The sequence below is a fragment of the Capronia epimyces genome (assembly GCF_000585565.1).
Source record: "Capronia epimyces CBS 606.96 chromosome Unknown aczIQ-supercont1.1, whole genome shotgun sequence".
Taxonomy (NCBI): Eukaryota; Fungi; Ascomycota; class Eurotiomycetes; order Chaetothyriales; family Herpotrichiellaceae; genus Capronia; species Capronia epimyces.
In genome coordinates, this window is record NW_006912904.1 from 100,577 (window position 1) to 127,867 (window position 27,291).

The window sequence follows — 27,291 nt, forward strand, 5'->3', positions numbered from 1 at the left end:
CGTTGGCGAGCTCGCCGTATTTCCGCCGATTGACTACAGATGTTCTCCCCCACGCATTTCAGGTCGACCACCTCGAAGCTTGACATTCGTCCCCATCTATCCCTCCGTTGTGTTCTGAGAATGAAATGCCTGGCTCTGTTTTCCAGAGAACCTTCGACGTAATACTATGGCCAGCTTGACCAGAGCTGTCCTCAGCCATGGCCTACGGCAATCGAGTGCTGCGGCTTTCGACCGAATGCTATTATGGTACTTCTGTTCCTGCTCTAAGCTATTGTCTCTAACCGAAGCCAGACCTCCTATCTACCTTCATCCGACAGACACGTCCGCAGACGCAGACGAGGATCTGCATTCCTTCGCAACGGCGCCGGTTTCACGACTATTTCGTCACCCATTTGCCCTCCTCATCACTCCATCCCGATTCCCGCTCCTTGACAGGCCTTGCCCATAAGTTTTCCCGCAAGGACTCCGCTCCACATACACCGGATGGGAAGTCTGCTCCGGCCGCACACCCCTCGGTTTTGAGAGACACGACGGTTGTGCGAATACCTCTCAAAAGCGCGAAGCATCATTACGGTGCTTCGGTGTCTCGAGGCAGTCGGCCCTACAATGAAGACTCGCATCAGGCCGGAATCATCGAGCTTCCGGCATTTGCGAAAAGACCACCTGTGTCAATAACGGTCAATCCCAAGTCTGGTGAGGGAACATCGGCAGATAGCGCCTCTGGCGACCCCCAGGTTTTCTACTTTGCTGTCTTTGACGGTCACGGTGGGGCGGAGTGCAGCGATTTTCTCAGGGAGAGACTGCATGAATACATCGAAAAATCGGCCAAATCCTTCGGGTTCCGCTCCAGCTTACAGAAACACGACCTGGAAAGAGAAAGAAAGAAAGTGGCCCCAGGGGCCTATGAGGGTGACGCCGAACAACAGAAACAAAGCAAGACAGCATTAGAGTCGGTTGAAATCAGCACTGATGAACGCCCCAAGGAGGTTCGTTCCAGTGAGGAAAATGCACCAGGATCTGCAGCGGCCACGCAACCTGCTTATCCCGGAGATCCGCCATTGATCCAGGGTGCAACTAAAGAGAAGATCAAGGCATTAGAAGAGGAGCTGACCCAGAAGTGGAAGCATCTTGTTGGCGGCTATTTTCGACGGTTTAGACCTGCTTATTTCTCCATATACGACGGATATCCAAGAACTGGGGAAGAATCCGTTTCGATGAGAGAAGGTGGCAAGGATGTGGATTCTGGTGCTGCTATCGAAGAAGTTGTCACCTATGCTTTTTTGAAAGCAGATTACGACTTCGTCGCCGCACAGGCTGCGAAGGATTCGGAGACCAGGGACAACACTCGGGCAGAGAGGCCATTGAATGAGGAGGATGTCTTAGGTGAACCCAGCAAGCTTGCCTCTCACATTGGCGGACCTGTACGGTTTAAGGGAGGCAGTACCTGCAGTGTGGTCTTGGTCTCGACTCCTTCGCCGACGCCGTTCTGGAATCCTGCTACGACATGCTCGATGCTGGTTGCCCACGTCGGAGACACGAGGATTCTGCTTTGCTCGACAGCTACTGGCGCGGCAATACCTCTCACCACGAATCATCATCCCTCATCACCCGTGGAAAGCACTAGACTGAGGAGGTACGCTGCAACCTTTGTGACCGATTCATTTGGTGAGGAGAGGATCTCTGGCCTTGCCAACACACGATCATTCGGCGACATTGCGTCTAAGCGCATTGGGGTCAGCGCCGAACCAGAAATCAAGAGGGTTGAACTGGGACCTGCGGAATATTCTTTCATGGTCCTGATGTCCGATGGCGTTTCTGGAACACTGGACGACCAAGAGGTGGTCGATATTGTGAAAGAGGCCAGGACTCCGGAGCAGGCGGCCAGAGATGTCGTCAACTTTGCTACGGAGGTGTCGACGGAAGGCGATAATGCCACTTGCCTAGTTGTGCGCTTGGGAGGATGGGAACGACGACAGGAGGGAGGTCATGGAAGCCTCCGTACGAAGGAGAGCCGTGACTACAAACGACAAAGTGCGGCAGATCCTCGGACTAGGCGGCAGTAATTGTGCTAGGGATAGGGACACTGTTGCATGGCGTCGTCGAGGCCAAGAAGGTCACGACTACCGGAATATATGACCAGCAATGCAGTTATTGCAGACGATTGAGATAGTGTTGACCTGCGGCACTGAGGTACATATATTGGCTGCCTTTGAATGAGAACTGGCAGCGCAGTGCAAAATCCGGGGCGAGGAATGATTCGTCCAAAGCAGATCCGCCGTTCCGGACTGGAGCAGACCCTTGGAGCCTGCTCTTCCTAGATGAATAAATAATACAACACTCTTTTCCCTTTCTTCAACTGTGCCTCCTCCTCCTCTACGTTCGCTAGCCTGCGATAAAACCACTCGATTACCGCCTAGTCATTCCGTCTCACGCCAAATAACGAGCGAAAGCCCTCCAGCTGTGGCGCGCAGAAGTTCCACCGTCGAGATACGAGCGCCAGGAGTGTCCTTTATCAGTGCCTCAGCTCCTTATCAGCCTGCCTGCTGCGAGACCCGTTTTCTGGGCCTTGATCTTGCGACCACAGCCTCCCGCGTCCCTACTCCTGACACAGTGTTCCTTGGGGAATATCCAAGCGCCTCGTGGCATACACCTCATTTCTGAATCACTCTGCAGCTTGAGTCCCCCTCGAGGCGGACACGGAACCATGGTGAAGGAGCAGGATGGTAACGGGCACTTGCTGGCCAACGGTCATGCAAAGGTAAATGCCGCGTTGGAAAAGATTGAAGCAGAGATCGTCGAAGAGGAGAACATTTTTCTTTTCATTCCAAACATTATTGGTATGCGCATATGTACCTGTGCATGCACCTGGCCGCGCATCCAACTGACCGTCCGCAGGCTACACGCGAGTCGTTCTCGCGATTGCTTCCCTCTATTACATGCCCCTCCATCCGCGGACATGCTCAGGCCTCTACAGTATCTCTTGTATTCTGGACGCTGCCGACGGACTGGCGGCCCGGCGGTATAACCAGTCCACGACGTTCGGCGCCGTACTGGACATGGTCACCGATCGGTGCACCACATCTTGCCTGCTGGTGAACTTGGCCTCGGCCTTTCCAAGATGGGCTATTGTCTTTCAAGGACTGATCAGTCTTGATCTCGCCAGCCACTATATCCACATGTACGCCACCCTGGCCATGGGTGCGAGCGGGCAGAGTCACAAGAAGGTGGAAGCAAGCAGAAGTTATATCCTCCACCTTTACTACACGAATAGGGTATGTTGGGCTCGACGAATTCTTACACAAAGATCCGACTAACGCTGGCGTAGACCGTCCTGTTCCTGTTCTGTGCACTCAACGAACTTTTCTTCATCGCCCTCTACCTCCTCTCCTTCTCCTCGCCTCTTCTCTCCCCGTCACTGTTGGTGACCGCCAACACCGGGCCTTTATCAACACAGCCTGGGTCCCCGGCACATCCGAAGCCGAGCACTTTGTTCGCCAACCAATGGAGCGCTGGAGCACTGGAAATGGCTCGTGCCAATAAAATGGACAGCACAATACCGTGGATATTGGCTGGCATCAGCTTTCCAGTCATGTTCGGCAAGCAGATAATCAACGTGATCCAGCTGGTGAAAGCGAGCAAATGGTTGGGAGAGGGTGATTTGGCAGCGAGGAGAAAAGCTGGGATTACGGCGGGGAAGAAGAGGGCATGAAGAGCCGAGTCTCGTGGAGATCTTTGATCAATCTCCACACATCTGTACCATGAGCGAAGACGGGGTACATGTCCCTTCCGAACGGGTCTCAAACAACTGGTAGGCTTCGATGGCAGAAGCGAGCGGGCAACTTGATCAGCATTGGTGTTTCTGGCGCGACATTACTGGCTAAGTGTTGGTTTGTTGAGAGCACTCTAAATAACTGACTGACTCCTTGTGTTCCATCTGTTGAAAATGGATGCGGAAACCATGTCCCTCGGAATCATGTTTGCACATGGCGTCAGGGTTTGTAAGGGTTCGTCTTGGATGTGGTTTATATGGACTTTACTACATTATATCTACTAATGATTGTATTCTATGAATATTAGACTAGACTAGAGTCCAGCATGATCTCTGAACTGTGCACAGCATTTAATATAGCTGGTCCAATATCTGAGGGGCTGTACATTGCATTGCCCATGTTCACGCTCGCTATAGTATAGCACTTAATTTCTTACGGACAATAGGCTGATAAATGCTCTGCTCTACTCTGGTATGCTCAGCTCAACTCAGCTCCTCAGTCCATCTTGTAGATATAGCTACGTCGGCTCATCTATATCCAGCCTCGTGGATCCCAGCCTTGCTGACTAATCAAGGTGTTTGTGTGCTCGACTGTAACTCCTTGTCGCTCCCTTCTTCCACTCCTCCGTAGCAAAACAAGTTGTCGACGGACTGGACTGTACGCGGCACCTAATTGCCATACAATAAGGTATCTCAGGTAGGTAGTATTATCGTCGAATGGTCCGGTATTTTCGTCAAGTAGTCGGCCGGCCCTAGGGGTGTGATTGTGTTTCACACTGGGCAGGTTGGCTGGACATCTGCCTTGTTCGCCATGATTTGAATCACGCGCCCTGCTCCCTACTCACCAGAGTACTCCATATCAAGGACACTGTACACTCTATCCTTTTATAAACTCACCTAGCCAGAAACTGAATCCACCGCATATGACCCAGGGAAATCGACCGGGAACTTGAGGTTTCACCTTCAGAGCAATCCGAGTCAACTACCCACCCAGTTTGTTTAGGACCGGGAGGATCGAGAAGAAGTCGACCGACGAGAGCGTGGCGCACAAGAAGCGGTCGCGGCCGCCGAAATTGATGAGCGACGGACCTGATTGTACACTTTCTGCTTGCCTGCAGGTGCCCATTTGTTTGCCTGACTGCACTCTGATCGGGGCGAGCGCGACTCCAATTCCCAATGGGATTACCGGCTACTTTCTCTTCTGTATTACTTTTGAATCGATCTGTCACCAGTGCCTTTCGAAATTGCCAAATGTCCTCCCACTCCTGCCTCCGACTCCTGCCTCGGATGGGGCTGAGCAAGCAAACAACAGGCCGCTTAGACGCAGGTCCACGAAAGTGTCCCGTCCTGCCTTCCCCGGGTTGGGAACCCTGTCACACCCCAACCGCTCCGTCCTACTTAGCAAGGACAAGGGTCCAGTAAGTCTTCCTTCGACCAAGCAGACTTCGCTTTTCTACACCAAAGACATCTGATGTGCGAAGAAGTTGCCCTGAGAGCGTGACGCGTCTCATTCTTTCATCTCAGACCACCTCAAGGAGGTAGGCAACCGCTGAACTTCCAGTTTCACCTAGCTTAGCCTAGTCAATCTCCTCGAGTTGCACTGCACTGGTCTCTTCTCAAGCCGTCAGTCCTTTCCTATGTCTCAGTTTAAGTACGACTCCTCTCCCGGAAAAGCAGAAGACCACTACTCCAGTGACCTAGGATGCAAAGGCCCATCTCTTGTTGATTCCTCCTACTTCATCGACCGCTCACTTGCTTCTGGAGAAGGACTGCAGTCGCCTTACATAAGCGCCAACCAGGTAGACCGGCGGAAAACACTCCTAGACGGAGACAGGAGCCTTCGATATCGATTCTCAAGAAAACGGGGAAAGAAAATGAGAATGAAACAAGAAGCAACCGGAAGTGAGAAAGAGGGCGTGGATGAAACTCCACCACAGTATGAGACAAAGATCATGTCGGAGGCAGGCGATGCAACTGAGGATGGGGGTTCCGAGAACGAGTACGACTTCGAGGAAACGGTAGACAATTGTATGGGCCCTTCCTTGAGCAGCCCGAACAAATATCGAACTTCAGACAACGAAGACGACAGTGACGAAGAAAACACCAGCGACAATGAAGACGAGGATGACAAAGGTGATGCTGTCACTGATGAAGGCGAAAATGAGAAGAACTATAGCACGGAGGAAAACACTGATGAGCAAAGTGAGGCGGAGTGCGGTGGTGAAGACGAAGGCAAAATTCCTTCCCAGCATCGTGGCAGCCAGCCATTGACCAGACAACCCTTGCGTAAATCCGACGAGTTCCCAGAAACAGACGGTTCTAGCGATGATAGCGGATCCTTTGAGGACGAGGAGTTCGCTGTCGACGGACAGCAAGAGCCACAGGCAGAGGTGTTGACCAACGGTGCCGAGGAAGAGGCTGACCAGCATGTCGTTAACCCCGAAATGCCACCTTCAGGTCAAGTTGTGCGGGCTGAGCGCCTAGAACAGATGGCCAAATCCAACGGCAAATCTTTCACCAAGAGACACCTAGATGAGGATGATGCTTTCCACGGCGGTCAACAGGCATTATCCAAGCGCCAGAAGATGACAAGGGGGATCGGTTCCGCAACCGGCCTTGAGAAAGGGGCTATAGGTCAAGCCAAGTCAGTCATGACCAGCTCGAGTGGCAACTGGCCACCTCTCCGGTCGACGAAAACATTCTCTAAACTCTCGCTGGCTGAGCAATCCCGTTCTTTGAAGGACTGGATGGCCAATGTTGATGACTATGTCAGTGTCATTCAGGCAGGGGCGATTCCAGTTTGGAAAATGTCCCGTTTTTTCAAACATATCAACAAGCATCTCGGTGCCGTCGCGGAGACGCTCGACAATGTGGCCCTTGCCACTCAACGCCAGGCCGAGCACCACAAGACAGCCCAAGAGGCAGTGATGACGGCGGACGTGGAAAGAGATGAAATCGGCGAGTTACTGGGGAGATTTGCACCCAAAAGTTCAGCTCCTGCGATCACGCAGAACGGTAACTAAGAATGAGGATGCAGGCTTGTCATTTGCCTGAGATGGTCAACACCGAGCAGATTCACCCTCAATACCAGCCTCTTTTACGGACTACAGCATTAGGACGTTCGCCAACATCTGTGCCGCTGCGTGAGGAGGATCCGTGGATGCATTGCTAGGACAACAGGATAATAGGACAATGCGTGGGCTGGAATTCGTACGAAAGTCTAGTATTGCCCTTCAACTGGGCTCGGTCTTTGTGTTTATACAGGCTATCTTGCTCACCTCTATCTCTTTGCGGGCTGTCAGTAAAATGGAGCTGGTTTGTTTGGAGCACTCCTAGGTAATATGAACTGAGGTGAAGTCATCATTTTGCCTAGCACATTGTAACAAGGCTTGTTAATTAACAAGAGAGATGTGTTTTGTTGTAACTGCATGTGGGCTCCGCCGACACCGAGTGCTTGCGTGTTTTCTGCCAGCACCTTGCTCTTCCAAGTGTTTGCTACTCAACCGTACCTGAAGTTACTTCACTCCAACAGCACAGCTGGATCGCGGCTTTCGCCTGGCGCCAGTTCAACTACTTGCCGGCCCTGCAACCCTCGCACGTGCGCACATAGAGACAGGAAGCCAACCAAAACATCGATCTGGTTCTGATCGCATCCGGCGGAACTCTTGCGAATTTTGCGGTAACTTCGGCGTACCTTAAAGGCTCGGATGGCGTAAAGGTGACCTCGTTCTTCCGAGCTACCTGGGGGTGCCATCATATCGGGAGGCCAAGCTTAGTCTGCGTTCAGCCCGACCCGGAGAAGCGGGGATTGCAAAGGTGACCATGTCCGGAAGGCTTTGGATGCTTGTTTCCATCCACCAGGAGAAACACCGAGGGAGATCGCCAGGTGCCAGTTGTCGGGCTTCAGTCTCAGGGCTGCGACAAGTCCACAATGGCAGCCCGAAAGTCCGTTCCGACGAGCCGATGTTCAAGCCCGGGTGGTTTGCCGGAGACCCGGATATCGAAGACCAAGGAGGCGACAGCGGCGACAACAAAGAAGACAAGTGTTGGTGCGGACCGGCTCTCGACATTGATGGCGGAAGCCTCAACTTCAACCCCTCTGATGAGCGAATACACGCATACCCGCCTTACCTCAATGTTCGTGGGCCAGCCAGAAGCAGAATATTGATAAAGGGCAGCACTTGTCAATGCGTCATGCAGCTTCATGCTCAAGGACTGCAAGCCAGCAGAATCGCAGCCAGAATCGCAGACAAAATGTATGCCGAGGTCTATACTCCAGCAGAGGTGTGCGCAGTCATCCGTTCTTGCACAATGTTAGGCCTCACTGGACAATCGCCGCTTGCAAACGAGAGTTGGGAGAACGAGTCAATTGAAGGCTGGTGGTTCAAGGAGGAGAGCTACTGCGAGGCATTGAGGAGACAAATCCCGGTGGACAAGGCCATATGCGGATATGACTGCGATGATGGCTGGTGGAAGAACAGGCAACACGAACGCAACCGAGACTGGGTCCGCTTTGGGGACAGGTCGATCGGCTCTGAAAGTCAGAGGAGAAGGTTGTGACTGTCAATCATAATCGGCTCACCTACCAGAAGCCCGGGAGGTGATGAGATATTAGGTGAAGGACTTGAGATAGGAGGTAATATGTACAGTATGGCAGGCCGCAGACAAGGTTGGGAGTGGGAATAGTACAGAGCATGTCTGACGAACCCCATTAAGGGCGCAGCTGCCTGTTAGGTGCCTGCTGAGGTGAGGTTAGCCACCGTAGTCTGTGTCCGTGGTGCTCTGCTGCTCTGTCAGACTGGCAACGGGCTTTCGGACGGCTGAGGCCCCAACATCGAGCTCATCTTCCTCCACCGGACTTCGAATCCAATCACTGTTGCCCGATCCAACCCCTGCCCCGGGGCAGCACCCATCCAAATCATCTCCGCCCAATCGTCACCACTGTCGCAAGGAAAGCACCTCTGCTACTGACGAGGCTCACCAAATTCCGAGCTGCGGCGGCAGCTCGCCTGGTCTGGGCCCTCCCTGCATATTCAAAGGCAAATCTTTCCCATGCGACCACGATGGGACGTCCATCTCTACCAAGTTCCAGCACCTGAACACCACTGCGATACCAGATATTTCCAACCCCAGATACAGTGGGTGAAGTGGACTTGGACTTGAACTTGATCATGCGACAGCTGCCCGCAAGATGAATGTCCACGAGCTTCGAATGCACGAAACCCACGAAGGAACCAAGACTCCCGGAACCCCCTTGCTTAACCCTCTCCATGAATCTGTTATCAATCGGCTCGATCCTGCCTTTGTCAGGCTATACAATGACTACATCGCAAATGGCCCTCCCACCTCTACCGATCTAGCCGTCGTTCGGCAAAACTACTCTGCCCTCTACTCCTACGCAGCAGCCCCCGCAACCGGTGTCGGTGGGATTGGAGAAACACAGGTGCCTGGTTGGGACAAATACCAAGGAGATATCAATGTGCGAGTCTATGTGCCGCCGGGAGAAGAGCCGGGACAGCGCAAAGTATGGCCGGTCCATTTTAATTTCCATGGTGGAGGTATGCGAATCCCTCCTTTGCGCTTGTGCACAGCGTATGTAATAACGTTCGCAGGATGGGCTGTAGGTGATCTCGAGACCGATGCACATGTCTGCCACCACGTCTGTGCTTCGGTGCCTTGCTGTGTCATTGACATCGGATATCGGTTGATTCCCGAATACCCGTTTCCCATTGGAATCATGGACAGTCTCAGTGCTGTGGCGCATATCCTTGCAAATCACAAGACGTTCTCCATCGACCCAGGTAACATGACTTTTGGCGGAGAATCTTCCGGTGCCACCATCGCTCTCATTCTGAATCACCTGTTTCGAGACGGCGGCTTCGGCGAGAAGTTAAAGGGCGTCATCGTTGGGACTCCCACCATCAGCGATGTGAGGAAATATGCCACACCCGACATGAGCCCCTGGCCAAGCATGCGAGAGGCCGAATTTGCACCCCTGCTAAATTGGGACAAGTTGAAGTGGTTTGACACTTTCAAATGGATCTCCATTTCAAGCCCGCGACCTACGAAACCCAAGGAGCAAAAACGGGATATCTCCTGGTTCGCGGATGCGATGAACGCTCCTGACTTCACGAACCTGGCGCCCCTGACCTATCTAGCAACGGCCGAGGTTGACCCACTAAGAGATGAAGCTGAAGCATATGCAAAAAAGATGAAGGAAGCCGGCAACAGAGTCGTCTTGAGAAGGTTCAAAGGAGTCCCGCACCACTTTATGCATATGGACCGAGTCCTTCCTCAGGGTCGTGAATATGTTCAGGATGTCATCTCACATATTCGACGGTGCTTATATCCCCCACTTTCACCTCCGGCTCCTGCCATCACCGCTCCGCCTGAAACCTGATGTTATCTTGAGTACATTGATGACATTTAAGTCTCGCTATGGATGGTGGTCATGTGCCTTCTCCTTTCCGCCGTAGGAAAGGTTTGCCTTCTCCCCCGGCACTATGAGGCGGCAATCCGACGACATATTGTGAAGACAAGACGGCCAGTCCGGGACAACCCCCGCCTGGGGAGGAGATGTCGCCCCTTTCCACTGTCGTTGCTTTCGCGTGTTGCGCACAGCATCTTCAGAGCTGAAACGGTCTCGCGCGGCATGTTGTGACTTCAGACGAATTAGTTCACCGCCTCCCGGTTGGATTGAGATGCGACCGATTGAACGGGGCAAATGACGGGGAAGCTTCACGGTGCCTGCACAAATCCGCTGATGCTCTCCCTCCTACTGCAGCCTGACGGGGGAAGAGAGGGAGACAAGGGAATTGCGACCCCCGACCGGCCTACACAATTGCTCCGGGAAAGGGAAAAGTCGGAAGGCAGTAGTGGAAGCTGAGGCGCTTTAGGAAGGAAATATTCGAACGATATCTACCATGTGTGGCGTATCCGACCCAATACTGGTCTCTATACGGAGTGCTGTATGAGAAGATTGCGTTTTAGACATTGCACAGCAGGGTCAAACTGAAGGAAGTGTGTCTACACTTGTAATAGTAATTAGGACTACGTAGAATCCTCCCATATGGTTCATGAGATCCTACGGGGTTCGTGGGCGATGTCTCCAACTTCGGAAGTGCTTGGATCCTCTCTTTACGCGTGGTTGGAGAACGCGTCTTGACGCGTCTCCATCTCCACGCCTGCGATTCATGTTACAGAGATACTAGTACTCCGTACTCCGTACTACAGGCCTTTCTCGATCGGCGAGCTCACTGTTAGATATAGCAGCACTTCAGATCTGATACTGATATCGGCATGCCTGAAAGACCTCCATTCCCCGGCCGTCCTGCTCAGCCTCCGGGGGCTACCTATTTGCAATACTCACCCGACGGGCAGAGACTGCTCGTTGCTGGCATTGGCAACTTCGCCCGCTCATTCAGGACCGGCGACAACAGCGAACCCGACTTGCTTCCCGAGACACACGAGGAGACATTCGCGGTTGCTTCAGGAGTATGGGACATACCAGACATCATATGCTGTGGAACACAACAGGCTGACGGAGGTCCAGAATGACTACGTGATACTTGGATGTGAAGACGGTACTGTCTGCGAGTACGAGGTGCCATCAGGGGACCTGAAGCAGCTGCTGGTCAGGACTACTCTCCCTATTAGAGATGTTGCTCTGTCTCCAGATGAAAACTGGGTTGCTGTTTCTAGCGAGTACGTGATCCGTCTTGACACCCTCTCATGTCTAACTGTTCTAGTGAACTGGAGATCAAGATTGTCGACCGCCACGATATTGAGCAAATCACCATCTTACGAGACCACCCGAAACCAATAAAACATTTAACATACGATCCCTCCGGCAAATACCTCGCCGCGTCCTGTACCAATGGGATAATCTACATTTACGCAGTGACATTGCCAGAACCTACCCTGTTCCGAACAATTGACGGCATCATCAAGCGCCTTGAGACCGCAGAGTCTGCCACTTCAAGATGCGTGTGGCATCCGGACGGACGAGCGTTTGCTTGCGCTACACCAACAAGAGACATTCAAGTCATTTCGGTGGAAGACGGGGCCCAGCAGAGAGTGTTCTCTGGCGCACACAACGGCGATATCACGTCTCTGGCATGGTCACACAATGGAGCTTTGCTGGCCAGCTCCAGTGCCGATGATCAGCTTGTGATCTGGGACACCAAGACACAGACCGTACTGAAACAATTCAACTACGAGAAAATCATCAATGTTACCTGGCAGAATCATGGCGAGAATATCTTTAACTGGACGACTTCCCAGGGCGAGGTATTCATCATCCCGAATTTTCTCAAAGACGAAGCCCACCTCAGACTGCTCAAGGGACCCAAAGTTCGAGCCCCTTTCTTTCACGATCCTTTGGACGAGAAGGCTGCAGCCATAAACGGCCGCAAGCCATTGGTCAATGGCCAGAGCAAACAGCGGGATGGAACTCCCGATAGTCTGGACGCACTTCTGGGCCCTGAAGAGGAGTTTGACTGGATTGAGGATGATGATGGTGCGGGCTATCTCAATGAAAATGGAAAGCGGCCAAACGGCCATCTTGGAGAAGCCGGTGGCCACTTACCCAAGAGAAACAGACAGGACATCTGGCAGCCACAGGTGCACGAACCTTTCCAACCTGGCGCTACACCCTGGCGTGGGAATCGCAAGTACCTCTCCTTGAACTTGATCGGGTTTGTCTGGACGGTTGACCAAGATACGCACAATACTGTCACTGTGGAATTCTACGACCGGGAACTATATCGGGATTTCCACTTCACCGATCCTTTTCGCTACGACAAGGCGTGTCTAAACGAGTTCGGCACGTTATTCGCATCACCTGCGAAAGATGGACAACCGGCAGTCATCTTCTATCGACCGCATGAGACTTGGACGGCCCGCTCGGACTCTCGGATCAACCTTCCAGAGGGGGAAGAAGCAAGTTGCATTGCGCTCAGCACCAGATACATTGTGGCCGTCACGAACAAGAACTATGTCCGGGTCTGGACGCTTTTCGGCACGCCCGTGCGGATCTGGCGGATGAAGAGCACTCCGGCGGTCACCTGCGCCGCGTGGGGTGACTATGTCATGACAGTCGGGAACGGACCGGTGGGCGCTGACGGATGCACACAGTTGATGTACAGCATCGACGATGTGAGGCGAGATGAAAGCTGCCAGAACGAGGACGTTCTCGCTTTGGGGACGGCTCCCCCGGAATCGGATGACGAAGAAGCTAGCCTGAAAGCTCTCTTCTGGAGTGATGTTGGCGATCCATGCATTTACGACAGTAACGGCGTGCTCCTGAGTCTGGTGCACTGGCGGACACCGGGCCAGGCCAAATGGGTTCCGCTGCTCGACACCAGGCTCCTGGACAGGTTGAAAGACGGCAAGAAGGAAGAGACGTATTGGCCTGTTGCGGTCGCCGCGGAGAGATTTCACTGCATCATCCTGAAAGGCGGGGACAAGAGTCCGTATTTCCCTCGGCCGCTGCTGACCGAGTTTGACTTCCACATGCCCGTGTGTCGGGGTGTGGAGAAGGGAGAGGATGACGAGGAAGAGACCAACGCTGCGGCCGGGGCGAGACTGGAAGAGGCATTCGTCCGGGCTTCTACGCTGCTGGGGCTGGTCGACGACTTGGTCCAAGGCCTCGGCGAGAAGGCCACCCACTCGCAGAAGACGGAGATTCTGAAGCGCGAAATCGACGTGGACAAGATCCTGTTGCAGCTCCTCGCCGTCGAGTGTCGTGAGGGCGATGACCGCGGCATGAAGGCCCTCGAGATCGTCGCCCTCTTGAAGGACCGCAGTGGGAAGATGGTGGAAGCCGCAGCCAAGGTTGCCGGACGATGGGGAAGGACCATGCTGGAGGACAAGATCAGGGAATATGCCGAACGCAGGCTGATGGGTCTGGGAGATGACTAGCCTTGCGATGAGATAGATATACTGCGATATGTACGGAGTACGCCATGTTGGGATAGGGGTGGACTTGTCGACTTGGTGTTGGTCACGATGCGATGACGGCGTTCAATGATAAACATTCTTCTCTAATTGCCTATTTGTCGTTGCATTCGCTCCATCCCCAACTTCCACGTTTTACGCTTCTCGTTGCTGGTTATCTTTATCTTCTGACGCTTCATCAACAACCACAACCATAACCATTACCACTACCACATCACTACCCTCAAGAAGGATACTATCTGTGTCCGGCTCTGCTAAGCTCTCTCACGCAGCCTTGTCCGAACGCTCACGCCCCCCGCACCCGCTGGCTGCATCACGGTTTCGACAGCAGCATGTATCCACCCAAGAGGGCGGACACGGAACTGGCCAGCAGATGCGACCTCGTCGAGCCTGGCGTCCCTTGCCGATAACATACCACGACGTCTCCCAGCATGGAGAGCAGATTGCAGCACAAGACGATGCCCGTTGCCTGGGGCATTCTCTGCACGGAGAAAGCAACGAGGCAGAGTCCCGCGGCGACGGTGCGGACTCCGACGAGTGCGACGAACGGGTTGGTCTTGTGCCAGTGCGACGCGGGGGCGGGGGCCGGGGCCACGACTGACAAGGAGGGCGAACAGGGCGGGCATAGCGAGAAGTGTTCTTTAGCAGCTATGCGATGCTCATCTGCCACCATCATCAGATCGAGCCGTGATTCGAGCGTTGAGGTTCGAGCTCGACCGCCCAAGCGAGTGGTGGAGCTAGATTTGGATGGGGAGGAGTAAGAGCACGAACACGAGCAAGAACAATCGTCCGCGCTGTCCAGTGCCAGTGGGAGACCGAATGTGGCCGCGAACGTTCGGGGCCAGAGGATACAGCGAAGCCCTGCTGCGATGGTGGCGAGGCCGTGGAGAGCGGTGGCATTGGAAGCGATTTGGCGCAGGTCCATCTCCATCTCGGGGCTGTACATTGTGCAAAAAGTCAAAGGTCCAAGTCACGTTTGTGGTTCTGAGGCGAAATGAGATGAGATATGGTGGAAATGAGGACGAGGACACTGGTGGATTTGCTCGTCTAGATGAGCGAACGAGTACCATAGTAGGCCAGACCTACGATAGTTATATGTGGGATAGACATGCTCTGACTCTGAAGTGGCAGACTGAATCGATATGTTATGTCGTTGCCAGGCATCATCGCATGCCGCCACCGCTCTGCAATGCAATGCTTGCCATCCATGACGGTTCACGGCGGTCGGACGCTCTACCGATTAGCAGTACACTTCGGCGTTGTCAAACCCTTGCTTTTGCTCGCCTTGCTTTCCTTGGGTTGCTTGGGTGGGTGCCGTGCTTGTGTGCCTTGATGGACTTGGAAGTGTATGTTCGTGTTCAACCTGCCAGGGTGCCGCAGTCGGATCAGTCGGTGTACGGACACTCAGTACTGCAGTGTATGTCCGGTCCCTAGAGCAGCCACAGTAACTGTGACGGTGTGACGGGTGACGGACTCCAGGACGCCCTGGATGGTGCATAGGAGAGAGGAGAGGAAGGGAAGGAAGGACGGATGGATGGATGTCCGGCGATGTTATGGTTGATGTCATGTATTTATTCTGGGACGGACGGACGGTCGGGTGGCAACAGCGCGCGACAAGGGGTTTGTGTATCCAGAGCTTCATCATAACATCAACGGTCTTGCAGTTCGCGGTCAGGCATAATGATGGAGGTGTTGAGGCCGTCAGACATCTATGTACCTAATTAGTTTGCATTGGTCACATCTAGGTACTCTGTACCACAGTGGTCGTTGCCGGAGCAAGTCTGATACCGTACTTAGGCAAAGTCCGATGGCTTCTGTACACACACGGCTATCCAGGTGTATGATGCCTATGTCTGCGTAAATGAATCTTAATGCCAAGTATCACCAGGTATCATATATCGTATATCGTCATACATGAGGAACAGCAAAAACAGCAAAAACAGATCCCGCCCTCCCGTAGGGGGCAGGAACAGAAACCGGTTCTTCCTTCTTCAGGTGGAGGGGTTTTTTTTTTTTTTTGTTAGGATACTGTACCTGCTGAGGCAGCCCAGTTCCTCTTCCGCCTCCCTTTTTTTGGTGGCAGGAACTTTTTTTTTTGGTATAGGAGACTGTACCTGCTAAGGCAGCCCAGTTCCTCTCCGCCTCCCTTTTTTTGGTGGCAGGTCAGGATTCAGTCCGGCCTTCATACCACTAGACCATCAGGGATGGTCATGTGATACTTCAAGCTGGGCTGATTCCCAACAGGAATTTGGCGAACAAAATATATTAAGGGTCGAAACGCGCTGCGCGGTGAAGTTGGGGAGAATGCTGGCTCCTCACTGGCCAGCCTCGTCACTAACACCGCGTACCAGTGGGTGCAGAGAACCATAACCAGCCAAGAACTCGACGCGGAGTACGCACACTGGCAGTGTGCAAAGCAAAGGGCTCGAAATGCAGATCTGACCAAAAAGTCAAGTCTCGGTGGTGTTTCGAACCTTTCGAATGACTGGCGAGTTCCCGCAATGTCTCGTGGACGGCCACCCGCCTCAACCGCATGACAAAGTAAGCCTCAACTGTAGGTGATTCTGCCGCGTCGCATTCCATCCAATCCTGGTCGCCCTTTATTGTCATAACACATCTTATTTCTTCTCCTCAACTTGTGGATTCTTCAGCACCGTCAGAACGAGCGCCGTGACTCCCAGCATCAAGCTTCCACCTAGCAGATAAGCGGTTTCTCGACCCGCCCACCAGAACAAACTGCAGAATACGACCGGTCCTAGCGCCCTGCCAAACTGTCCCCAGCTCCGCAAAGCCCCCAAGACCTGCCCTGTGTTACTCTTGTTTGCTTCAAAGCTTCCTAGACTGTTCAGCCCAGTCACGACCGTGGCCGAGGTGACTGCGAGCAACGCCCCGGCGCAATACAGACCTGTGGTATCACGGACTTGGGAAAGCAGGAAGAACGCCGCTGTGCAAGATACCATGCCCGCCTTTACCACAGTGAGTGGGGCCAAACGCCGAACCACCGACCCTTGAAGCAGAGATGCGATCAAACCAACAAATCCGAGCAATCGGCCATTGAGCTTGGAAGGTGATGGATGGTCGGGGAACAGGACAGAAGTGATCAAAAATGGCAGAGAAAACTCAAGTCCGGAGAACGGCAAGAGAAAGAGGAAGTGGACGGCGTTAAGGATGGCTGGGTTATTGGTGTGCCTGGCAGATTGTCGCTTGTCATGACGGTGGTCTGGATTGGCTTGCGTACGATGCGCAGGGCGAGTTTCGGGGAGCTGAAAATATAGGTAAAGAGTCTCGACAACAATTAAGAGCAGGGAAACCCCGGCCGCGGTGGCGAAAGGATTGGCTACAACCGTGGTGACGCTTGCCAGAGCCGCCCCCAGTGCCGGGCCAAAGGTAAATGCGATGCTGAAACATGCTCCCACGAGAGCCATGGTCGACCCGCGCTGGGCATCGGTGCTGATATCTGTTGCAATTGCAGTAGCTAGCTGGACGTTGCCCTCGCTCAGACCGCCTACAATCCTGCTGAGCAAGAATGTCCGGAAGTCTACGGCAGCACACCACAGCGCCACGCTTGCAATGTTTCCACACATGCTCCAAAGTAATGCTTTCCTTCTGCCATATTTGTCTGATGCACGACCGATGATGGGACTGGCAATGGCTTGCAACAGCGAGAACAGAGAGCCCAATGCGCCACCTAGAAGAACGATGTCATATTTGGCGTTGATGGGCACCGCGAAGGACTGTTTGTACGCATTGAGGTAGTGGAGTATGCGATTGAGAGCCGAGCTGGGCTTGGTCTCCAGGCTTCGGTAGAACGAGAGGAGGGAGGGAAACAGTGGGAGGATGAAGGTGAATGAGATCTGTTTGGTTTGGTCAGCAAGCGCAGGGCAGTTGTAGGTACGCTTCCTCGAACAACTGACCAGGTCCAGGAGCAAAGATAGAAAAAGAACTCGCAGGATCTTCTTTCGCTGTTGAGCAGTGATCGGGTCCATTTTCCTGGATGTCTATGCCGCCGGCAGTCAATGGTAGCAGGGGATGTAAGGCTGCGGTGGAAACGGCAGTACAGAGTAGTGTGTCGACTTTTCTACTCGGCGTGGATCAAGAGGTGGGAAAGGAAATGACTGCGACTCAGCGACCAGCGCCCTGCGCATGAGATTAAAATAGTATACGGAGTACAACACACACGAATAATGAAGGATTCGGTTGAAGCGAGCTGTGCGTTTGGGTTCGGGTCGAGGAATATTACTGTAACGTGATGATGTCTGTCCCCTTTTTTCGGCGGCTGGGCGGACATGCGGCAGATGGTTGATTGGTGGGATCTGGGCCAAGCCCCTTTTCATGCACAGCCTGCTGGAAGACAACGATCAGTGGGTTCAGTCAGTAATCGCAAGTACAATACCGGTGGCGTGGATGGAAGAACAGTTTGGATATTATTATCGTAGCAACTATCCGTACATGCAGCGTTAATGGTGCGCTATCATGTCCGCAGTCAATCACATACCAGTACCCCGTATCTGCCGCCGGATATACCAAGATTCAAAGCTACTACGACCTCCTCCTGCGCATTCTGACCGATCCCATCCGATCCACCAAGAGTAGGGGTAGGGTGTGCTGCGTACAATGCCCAAACTCTTCGTACGCGAATGACCAACAGACCACAGAAAACTACGTCTCTGAGAGAAACCAGCCCTCACGGATCATGATCTGATGTTCTGTGGCTCACAGTTGGTCGTCTTCATATCTTGCAGAGCATCGACTTTGATCGACAGGAAACTCTTTCGCTCCATTCTTCGGGTTTGGAGACCGCACACCTCCCAATCAAGACCATTCGTCGTCCAACAATCTGAGGGTTACCAGAAACTCCGATGAAAACAGGCCAGCGTCAGAAGGGAGCAGGATCAGCCAAAACCTCGCACCCGACACGACGGCAGACTATGACTCAGGTTGAAACGACAAAAAAAATCCGTGCTGTCCAGCCAAACGGAGGTCTGCACCCTCTGCTGTAGGGTGAGCTGGAGACCTGGCTTAACCATCACTGGTACTGCTTGCTTCAATCTACAAGCACGTTCCTCGGTGGGTGTTTGTTATTGGAATAGTCGGTGTGAGTATTGAACTGATGGCGGCCCATTGGCGCTGACCAGAGACAACAATGAATGTGGAGACGGGCAAAAACGGCACCTCTGTGACGTAGCCGAGAGCGTTGATCAGTACTCCTTGTTGTGATGCTAAAAGCTTCAAAGAGGCTTGTCGTATCTCTGCCCATAGGTGACTGATGGCAATAAAATCGTAACTGCAGGTGGTTCAACTTCATTCACGCACAAGTCCGTGTTGGTCATCGTCAGTTTTCAGCCCCCGCTGCCTGCCGCAAGCGTAGCTTTCATTCTCCAGTCTTCAAAGCTGGCGGACTGAGCTGCAGCCTTCCTCTCTGCCTCTTTCCGCTTTTGTTTATCTTCCCACTCACCTTCTTCCTGAGCAATAAGTGTGTGAAACCTTCCACCCTGACCTCTGCCAAAGTAGATGGCACCTTCTTCTCTCTTGGCCACGCGTTCAGTCACAAGGACGTACTTTACACTGCTTCCCGGTGCCTCGAACATTGCATCTCCGAGGATAGTCTCCATCTCGGTGCGGAGCGCCCGAGCTCCCGTTCCCATAGCTATAGCATTGGATGCAACGACGTGGAGGGCGGGTGTAGTGAAGCGAAGCTCGATCCCGGAGAGAGAAAACAATGTGACGTACTGAGCCACGAGAGAGTTGCGAGGTTCGGTGAGAATACGTAGCAGTAACGAATGTGTTAGGGCGGACAACGCAGCCGTCGTCGGGATACGGCCAACAAGCTCGGGGATGAAGCCGTATGATTGCAAATCAGCCGGCGTGACAAGATCGAGGGGATTGAAATAGTTTGGCTCCGGGCTGGAACCGTCCACTGGTGTGTGTTCAGGTGCTGGTGCTGGGGTGAAAAAAGGCAGATGTTTTTTGTAAAGAGCCTCTTCTTGAGAACCCGGCAAAATTGGCACAGGAACCATCGCTGTCGATTTCTGATCGCGGGCGTACGAGCGCAGATTCGAGCTGGAGCGTACGTTAGCTCCGAAACCAATGCTCCCTTTCGTCAATCGATCCATGATGTGCTTCTGAAGTCCGATGAAAGCACCGCTGAATATAAAGAGGATGTTGTCCGTCCTCACATTATATACCTCGCCCTTCGCCGGTGGTGAAGTAGCACCTGACGACCCAGAAGATATCCCTGCACCTAAAGGGTTGTTGCTTGGATAAGTTTGTGAGTGGCCACCTGCGCGAGGCGAGTTCCGCTCGGGTTTAGCCTGGACTTGGACAGTAGTCCCTTCAATGATCTTCAGTAGGGCTTGCTGAACGCCTTCGCCGGATACGTCCTTGCCATGGCTGACTTTAGCTGTTGCAATTTTGTCAACCTCGTCCAAACATATAATGCCATGTTCGGCCTTTTCGACATCGTAGTTCGCAGCGGCCAAGAGCCGGTGGACGCAAACCTCGGCGTCCTCGCCGATATAGCCAGCTTGTGTGAATGGCGTACAGTCAGACATGGAAAACGGTACTGATAGGACCCTTGCCAACGTCTTCGCCATCAAAGTCTTTCCCACTCCACTCGGTCCTAACAACAAAATGTTGGACTTCTCCAGCGTGAGTGGACTAGCGTCCACCAGTGGTGAGTTCTCACTACGGGCATCGAACCGAGACGTGGAAGAGTCTCCCAAACGTATGGTTGCTTGTTGACCAGGGAATTCATTCTCCACAGGATGTCTTTCCCTCCGTTCTCTCTGGGCCAGCATTTCTTCTTCCTCCTCTTCCCGTCTCTGTATCTCTTGTACCCTCTGATAATGGTTGAATACGGCGACGCTGAGAACCTTTTTCGCTCGTTCTTGGCCCACTACAAACTGATCGAGATGCTGTTTGAGCATTTTAGGTGTGAGTCGGAGAGTACCATAGACAGAAGCTCCGCCTAACGGACCGGAAGTGGGCTGGCCGGGCTCGTACATGCCCGTGAAGGGCTGGTTAGAGAAATCAGAGCGATGGAATTGAGATGACGATTGTGTAGAGCTGCTGGTAGAAAGTCGGCGCCTGCTCAAGGCAATGTAGGCGGAACGCAGGCGGCGGGCCGAGATTGACACGGTCGACGCAGCCATCATTCCATCAAGAGCAGGGCACAAATAAGTCGGCAATGGACCGATCATCTGCATCGTTGCTGCGGATTTGTGTGTATGGAGATGTGATGGACGGGCTGCTTAACTTCCAGCAGCAGTTCGCGGGTCCGTGACGATGTCGAGGATGAGTCGAACAAGTGCGGAGCTGCGATCGCAGCCTCCAGGCTGGGGCTAGGGGCTTGGGGGCCCCTTAGCCTTTAGGCTGAGGTGTTTCGGGGCTCAGGCTCCCCACGTCTCTCCAACTGCCAGTTCTAATAATCTTATGGATCACGTGTAGGGCATAGCCCCCAACATTGCTGCGATAAGAGCAAGTTCCTTTCTGCCGCGACCTCGACAGTATTACTTATGGGCTCCTCAAATGCAGCGATAACGGCCGTTTTAAGTCTCCCACTTCCCTTGGAGGGCTCGGAGATACTCGCACCCTTTGTGTAGAGCTTATAGACTCGTACTGCCTTACGTTTGGCGCTGGTTAGAGCCTGCATCAGCCAAGCCCAAGGTTTCCAACCTCTTTCCAGCGAAACAGACCTCTTCACGCGGGAGGCGTTTCTGGGTGAGTACGTAGCGGATGCTGAAGCGTCGCACAATAGATCTCAGGTGACGGCGGACAGTATTAGTCGATCCCTAGTTGATCCCATGAGGGATGCAATTGCTAAGGTTCTGGCTGAGCGTTGAGGTGGGTATCCGTATGGACCTATGTACCAAACCAACTGCAGCTGTGAGATGTGAGAGGTCGGTCGTCGGCGGAAAAACCGTCGGAGCGAGTAACGGATAATTAGTACCTATGAAGGTGGTGTGGGCTGCAACTTGTCCAGGGGGGAACATCGCAATCATTTGCTCTGAGTCGGCAAAGTAAAGCAGGCCAGTGAGCTTCCCCACATAGCCGGGCGCAGTTGATGTCATGGCTCGCCAGACAACAATTTCGCTCAACGGATAGGAAGATAACTCAGTAGCCTAAGCATTTGAAGTTGGATCACGCCTCAAATGTTCGACAATTTCAGTCACGTTGTTTAGAACCTTTCATAACCCTATACGTCTCGTTAGGAATAGTCAAGACTCAACACATCATCTTGCACTCCTCTGCTGCCGCTGCATAAAGACTGCCAATTCATCTGCTACCGTCCCCCGGTGCTTCACAGCTCTTGGAACCAACCCTCTGGCCGTTATGGCATCGAACAATGCTTCGGAGAACTCTGTGCTGGCACGGCCTTCCAGTAGTGAAGCTCCCCCCGATGGAACAGGTTAGGAGCTGCTTTGTACACATCCGGACTTGTCTAACTCTTCTCTTAGGGGTCATCCAGCTCGATCCATGGCTCGAACCCTACAAGGATGCTTTGAAACATCGATTCATAAAGACCCAGAACTGGCTTAAGACGATTGCCGAGATAGAAGGAGGCTTGGAAAAATTCTCACGGGGCTACGAGCATTTCGGCTTTACATTTGCTCCTGATGGAACTATAACCTATCGCGAATGGGCCCCCAATGCTGAGCAAGCCTTTCTCATTGGAGACTTCAACAACTGGGACAGACATGCTACACCTTTGAAAAAGAACAACTTCGGGGTCTGGGAGATCACTCTACCTCCACAACACGGGGTGCCTGCAATACAACACAACACAAAGGTGAAGATCTCTCTGGTGATTCCAGGAGGTGAGCGGATAGAGAGAATACCAGCATGGATCACAAGAGTCACCCAGGATCTCTCAGTCTCTCCTGTCTACGATGCCGTACTATGGAATCCACCCCAGTCCGAGCGCTATGTGTTCAAGAATCGCCGACCTCCTCAGCCGAAGAGTGTGCGTGTCTACGAAGCCCATGTTGGAATCTCTTCACCCGAGCTCAAGGTGGCGACATACAAAGAATTCACCAAGAACATGCTACCTAGGATTAAGTCTCTGGGGTATAATGTTATACAACTGATGGCTATCATGGAGCACGCCTATTATGCAAGTTTTGGCTATCAGGTCAACTCGTTCTTTGCAGCCAGTTCTCGATTTGGAAACCCTGAAGACCTGAAAGAGCTCATTGATACAGCTCACGGAATGGGCCTCACCGTTCTTTTGGATGTTGTACATTCCCATGCAAGCAAAAACACCCTGGATGGTCTTAATATGTTTGACGGCAGCGACCACCTATATTTCCATGAAGGCGCAAAAGGCCGGCATGAGCTGTGGGATTCGCGACTGTTTAATTATGGCCACCACGAGGTTTTACGCTTCCTGCTATCGAATCTTCGCTTCTGGATGGAGGAATATCAGTTTGACGGCTTTCGGTTTGATGGAGTGACCTCTATGCTCTACACTCACCATGGTATCGGCACTGGTTTCTCGGGAGGCTACCACGAATATTTTGGCCCTTCTGTCGATGAAGATGGCGTGGTGTATCTGATGTTGGCAAACGAGATGCTCCACGACATATACCCCAACAGCATCACAATTGCGGAGGATGTTTCCGGGATGCCTGCATTGTGTCTGAAACTGTCGCTGGGTGGTGTTGGATTTGACTATCGCCTCGCCATGGCGGTACCGGACATGTGGATCAAGCTATTGAAAGAGAAAGCCGACGACCAATGGGATATCGGCAACATTGCTTTCACCCTGACCAACCGACGACACGGCGAGAAGACAATCGCTTACGCTGAATCGCACGACCAGGCACTTGTGGGAGATAAATCGTTGATGATGTGGCTCGCTGATGCAGAGATGTACACGCATATGTCAACATTGACTGAACTCACCCCAAGGATTGAACGAGCAATGTCGCTGCATAAGATGATCCGACTGGTCGTCCACGGACTTGGTGGAGAAGGCTACCTCAATTTTGAAGGCAATGAATTTGGCCATCCTGAATGGCTCGACTTCCCTCGCGCAGGCAATGACAACTCCTTCTGGTACGCGCGGAGACAGTTCAACTTGACTGAGGATAATCTGCTACGGTACAGGTTCCTGAACGAATTCGACCGGACAATGCAATGGACCGAGGAAAAGTATGGCTGGCTTCACTCCCCTCAGGCTTACGTCTCGCTCAAGCATGAAGGCGATAAAGTCCTCGTCTTTGAACGGGCGGGACTGTTGTGGATCTTCAACTTCCACCCCACGAATTCTTTTGCGGATTATCGTGTTGGGGTGGAGCAGGCAGGCGTCTATAGGATTGTGATTGACACAGACGCACTTGAGCATGGCGGTTTTGGAAGGAATGCAAAGGACACGAGGTTCTTCACCACTGATTTTTCCTGGAACGGCCGGAAGAACTACACCCAGGTGTATATCCCTGCACGAACGGCTTTGGTAAGTCATCACCGCATCCCGAAGTTGTAAATTGCTGTTCAGTCTTTGCTCACTTTTCTACGCAGGTCTTGGCCCTCGAGGAGACTCTATGAGCGCTTCGATGTTCAAGTATTTTGCCCAAAAGCATGTCAAGAAACGACTAGGTCGATGATCATGGAGGACGAGTCCATTGAGCGGCCGCTTAGCTGGGCATGTCGCGGTCTGAATCTGACCAAGAACGTTGTACAGCAGATGCAGATAACGCCTCCTAATTCAGTGGTATGGCGATGGTTTAGGCCTTTGACGGGGAAAATTAGATAATGTGTCACGAAACAATTCCAATAGGACGCAATTAGTGAGAAAGCTACCACGGTCTTTACTATCGTGTTCAGTACAGCCAAGTAGTAACTGATATGTGCGTATATCTCGGCAGCAAGCAGATTCATGATCATACGTAGTGCAATGCCAAACCAAAGGAGGGAATCTTGAACTGATAGTTAATTTACATAATATTATCATTTGCCTCTTGCCAGGAGTGGAGGGTATCAGCAATGAGAAAACCAGCCTGCCTGACAAGACACAGAACACATCGGGGAGTCGTGTAGCCTGCCAACAGGAGGTATTTCCATGGTACAAGTCTGCTGCCTAGCAGAACGGAGGTGGCGGAAATGGTTGCTCCGTCGTTACAGGTCACAAACCTCTTCATCACTCGGCCATTCAATGAGGTTTTGAGAGCGGTCTCCGATCATTCCACTCATCCCGGCAAACTCTCATAGCAAGCCCGGGGATGAGTTCCTGCTCTTTTTCTCTTCCTTTTCCCCATTTCGCCTTGCCCAACAGCCAGTCCGTCAAGGTGACTACCTTGCTCGTCTGATCGAATCCATGGTTTTCATCTGCGTGCTCAATAGTATGGCTGGCTATGTGACCTTGCGAATCGAAGGTGAATATGAATAGGCCTGTAAAGCTATCGTCGTGGTTAAGATTGAAGATCGGTTTGTCGCCGCCGAGGAGCTTTGAAAGACCACGATTGACTCCGCCTTGCGAGGATGCATTTGTATCGGTAGAACTCGAGGCCGCGATCTCTGGGGAAGGCTTCGATCCGTCTTGGTTGGACTGGGTTTTCCATCTGACTACAAGCTTCTCCTCCATCAAGTCAGAGGCTTCATCCTCGGGTATTGCATATCTGAGCCCGGTGCGGACTATCTTCTCAGAGATGATTGTGAGCTTGACGTTGCCGACAATCGGTACACAGCCCCAAGCCACAGGAGCTGTCCAGAGGGCGGCACGGTATGCGACGCGACCTTTGACCACGGGCAGGTGAGGATGGGTAGAAGGGAAAAGATGGAGGGAGATGTTGGGCGACAGAATTTCGGGTGGGAGTGGATTTGTTAGGATGTTAGGTAGGAGAGGAGATAGTGTCCGCAATGCTAGAGGCAATTAGCAGTCTGGATGCCAGGAGGTGGTTCCAGAGAAGAATGAGCATACTCTTTCCCAGCTTCAGCAAACGCTCATCCGGAGGCTGATGATCTTGCGCGCCACCACCATTTCCGGGAGTTTGAGGACCGAGCAATTCATCTGCAGGACTGATTCTTGGAGACGAAGCAGTAAACCATACTTCAGAGATAGGCTCCGGTCGTACTTGAGCAAGGTGTCTCTTGGGGAACACCTGTCGGAAAGGTTGACTGGCAGCTGTTGTAGACCTCGAACGATGGAGGACACAAGCCCGGATGGGCGGATTGTGTGTCCATCGTGATGCTGCAGAGGGACAGGGCGCGGCTGCTGCAAGCTTGCGCATTGGCCTGGAGATCATCTGCGCGGAGGAAGCATTATTGAGATCCAGCCACTTGAGAGCACCCAGACAAGACCGTGAGGTGTATTGAAGACAGAAGATCGTGGACGTGGACCATGATCGCAGCTGTCAGTCAGTTGTTTGGTGAGCAGAGGCGTAAAAACGAGGGCGCGGAGAAATAATGACGTCGGCCAATGGGACACGAAATCAATCTCCACAGGAATTCAGAATTCACGCCTCACCCTCTTCAAGGCTGTTTGCATTTAGTTCACAAACCACTACAGGACTTGGCTCAACCAATTCATTCTATTCCCCGTGTAGCTTGTTATACTCGGGTGCCATTCATCTCCTATATGACGAGCGACAGAGAGACACCTGTCTGATATCAAGTCTAGAAGCCTAAAAGGCCGGAGACTTTTGATGCATTGCACCGTACTTAATTTGGCACCATTAGGCAACCATGACTACAAACCAGACTCAGAAACCGAGGCCTTCTTTCATGACTTCCGATCGATCGTGCCCTACCTACAATATGCGAGACTTCGAGAAGGAACCCCGTCCACGACGTGCTCTCCGTGCTGCCAAGCTACAATGCTTCTGTGTTGAAGGTTGCAAGTGACGGCGACGACACTACCTACGGTGCCATTAGGCGTGCTGCCAACCCAGACGATTTCAGAGGGCTCCGTAAGGTCCCTTCCTTCGGCCGAGTTTGATGCTGTCTGCGTCGACCCTGCCACTCTGGGGCTCATCCAAGGTACGGATCGTGAAGAATGACAATAGGATGTCTCGAATGCAATCCTTTCATAAAAACGGTGTTTTGTTTCCTTGTCCAATAGGTTGTTTGATGAGTGAACGAGATAGAAGACGATGGCCTGAGCTGAGACGATACAGCATTGCAGCTTCCCGGCGCAAGTACCGAGATGTATAAAGAGCGTCACAATCCGGATACTCATCAGGTCCAGCCGATGCATTGAGACCCACTGGCCAGAAACATTCACAGGCAAGGCACGGTGGCTCAGCCTCGTACGTGCTTGCGCCCCCGTGGCACACATCTTCTTGGCCACTATACCTCGGTAGCAGAACAAGTATCTTGGTCGACCAATGTCCACATGTCAGCTAGTCCAAGTGACTGGCACCGGCCACATCTGTTTGATGCCGTCCAACCCAGCCAGCATTCTGCTCCCCTCGAAGGACAAAGCGAGACCTACGTATGCAGGTACGCTGTGGCCTGCAAGGAGGTCTCGAGCAATTTCCCCCGGGACAGAATTCAAGCTCGGGTTGTTGTGTCGCAAGCTAAACACGTTGTCTGGTCTTGTAAAGAGCTGTACAGTGGTCCCGAAAACA

General features: G+C 52.7%; 11 protein-coding genes across 11 annotated transcripts; 7 read left to right on the top strand and 4 right to left on the bottom strand.

Moving 5' to 3' along the window:
- Positions 1-197: 197 nt before the first annotated feature.
- On the top strand, positions 198-2,063 carry A1O3_00040 (uncharacterized protein; the record flags this gene model as incomplete). The annotated part of the gene is made up of 2 exons (XM_007730192.1): positions 198-246; positions 292-2,063. The coding sequence occupies 2 exons, from the start codon at positions 198-200 to the stop codon at positions 2,061-2,063; spliced, it is 1,821 nt and encodes a 606-aa protein (XP_007728382.1).
- Positions 2,064-2,704: 641 nt separating this feature from the next.
- On the top strand, positions 2,705-3,709 carry A1O3_00041 (CDP-diacylglycerol-inositol 3-phosphatidyltransferase; the record flags this gene model as incomplete). Its single annotated transcript, XM_007730193.1, has 3 exons — positions 2,705-2,837; positions 2,896-3,272; positions 3,326-3,709. The coding sequence occupies 3 exons, from the start codon at positions 2,705-2,707 to the stop codon at positions 3,707-3,709; spliced, it is 894 nt and encodes a 297-aa protein (XP_007728383.1).
- A 1,940-nt stretch (positions 3,710-5,649) lies between these two features.
- Positions 5,650-6,792, top strand: A1O3_00042 (uncharacterized protein; the record flags this gene model as incomplete). The annotated part of the gene is made up of 1 exon (XM_007730194.1): positions 5,650-6,792. The coding sequence occupies one exon, from the start codon at positions 5,650-5,652 to the stop codon at positions 6,790-6,792; it is 1,143 nt and encodes a 380-aa protein (XP_007728384.1).
- A 799-nt stretch (positions 6,793-7,591) lies between these two features.
- A1O3_00043 (uncharacterized protein) lies at positions 7,592-8,329 on the top strand (the record flags this gene model as incomplete). Its single annotated transcript, XM_007730195.1, has 1 exon — positions 7,592-8,329. The coding sequence occupies one exon, from the start codon at positions 7,592-7,594 to the stop codon at positions 8,327-8,329; it is 738 nt and encodes a 245-aa protein (XP_007728385.1).
- A 631-nt stretch (positions 8,330-8,960) lies between these two features.
- On the top strand, positions 8,961-10,169 carry A1O3_00044 (uncharacterized protein; the record flags this gene model as incomplete). Its single annotated transcript, XM_007730196.1, has 2 exons — positions 8,961-9,327; positions 9,382-10,169. 2 exons carry the CDS (start codon positions 8,961-8,963, stop codon positions 10,167-10,169), a joined length of 1,155 nt encoding a protein of 384 aa, XP_007728386.1.
- An 899-nt stretch (positions 10,170-11,068) lies between these two features.
- A1O3_00045 (chromosome transmission fidelity protein 4) lies at positions 11,069-13,690 on the top strand (the record flags this gene model as incomplete). Its single annotated transcript, XM_007730197.1, has 3 exons — positions 11,069-11,263; positions 11,322-11,473; positions 11,518-13,690. The coding sequence occupies 3 exons, from the start codon at positions 11,069-11,071 to the stop codon at positions 13,688-13,690; spliced, it is 2,520 nt and encodes an 839-aa protein (XP_007728387.1).
- Positions 13,691-14,048: 358 nt separating this feature from the next.
- A1O3_00046 (uncharacterized protein) lies at positions 14,049-14,651 on the bottom strand. The gene has a single exon (XM_007730198.1). It carries the CDS (start codon positions 14,624-14,626, stop codon positions 14,402-14,404), a length of 225 nt encoding a protein of 74 aa, XP_007728388.1. The 5' UTR covers positions 14,627-14,651; the 3' UTR covers positions 14,049-14,401.
- A 1,693-nt stretch (positions 14,652-16,344) lies between these two features.
- Positions 16,345-17,712, bottom strand: A1O3_00047 (uncharacterized protein; the record flags this gene model as incomplete). Its single annotated transcript, XM_007730199.1, has 2 exons — positions 16,345-17,580; positions 17,641-17,712. The coding sequence occupies 2 exons, from the start codon at positions 17,710-17,712 to the stop codon at positions 16,345-16,347; spliced, it is 1,308 nt and encodes a 435-aa protein (XP_007728389.1).
- Positions 17,713-19,065: 1,353 nt separating this feature from the next.
- Positions 19,066-20,931, bottom strand: A1O3_00048 (ATP-dependent Clp protease ATP-binding subunit ClpX; the record flags this gene model as incomplete). Its single annotated transcript, XM_007730200.1, has 1 exon — positions 19,066-20,931. One exon carries the CDS (start codon positions 20,929-20,931, stop codon positions 19,066-19,068), a length of 1,866 nt encoding a protein of 621 aa, XP_007728390.1.
- Positions 20,932-22,057: 1,126 nt separating this feature from the next.
- Positions 22,058-24,209, top strand: A1O3_00049 (1,4-alpha-glucan-branching enzyme; the record flags this gene model as incomplete). Its single annotated transcript, XM_007730201.1, has 2 exons — positions 22,058-22,133; positions 22,183-24,209. 2 exons carry the CDS (start codon positions 22,058-22,060, stop codon positions 24,207-24,209), a joined length of 2,103 nt encoding a protein of 700 aa, XP_007728391.1.
- Positions 24,210-24,875: 666 nt separating this feature from the next.
- On the bottom strand, positions 24,876-25,968 carry A1O3_00050 (uncharacterized protein; the record flags this gene model as incomplete). Its single annotated transcript, XM_007730202.1, has 2 exons — positions 24,876-25,585; positions 25,644-25,968. 2 exons carry the CDS (start codon positions 25,966-25,968, stop codon positions 24,876-24,878), a joined length of 1,035 nt encoding a protein of 344 aa, XP_007728392.1.
- Positions 25,969-27,291: the final 1,323 nt, after the last annotated feature.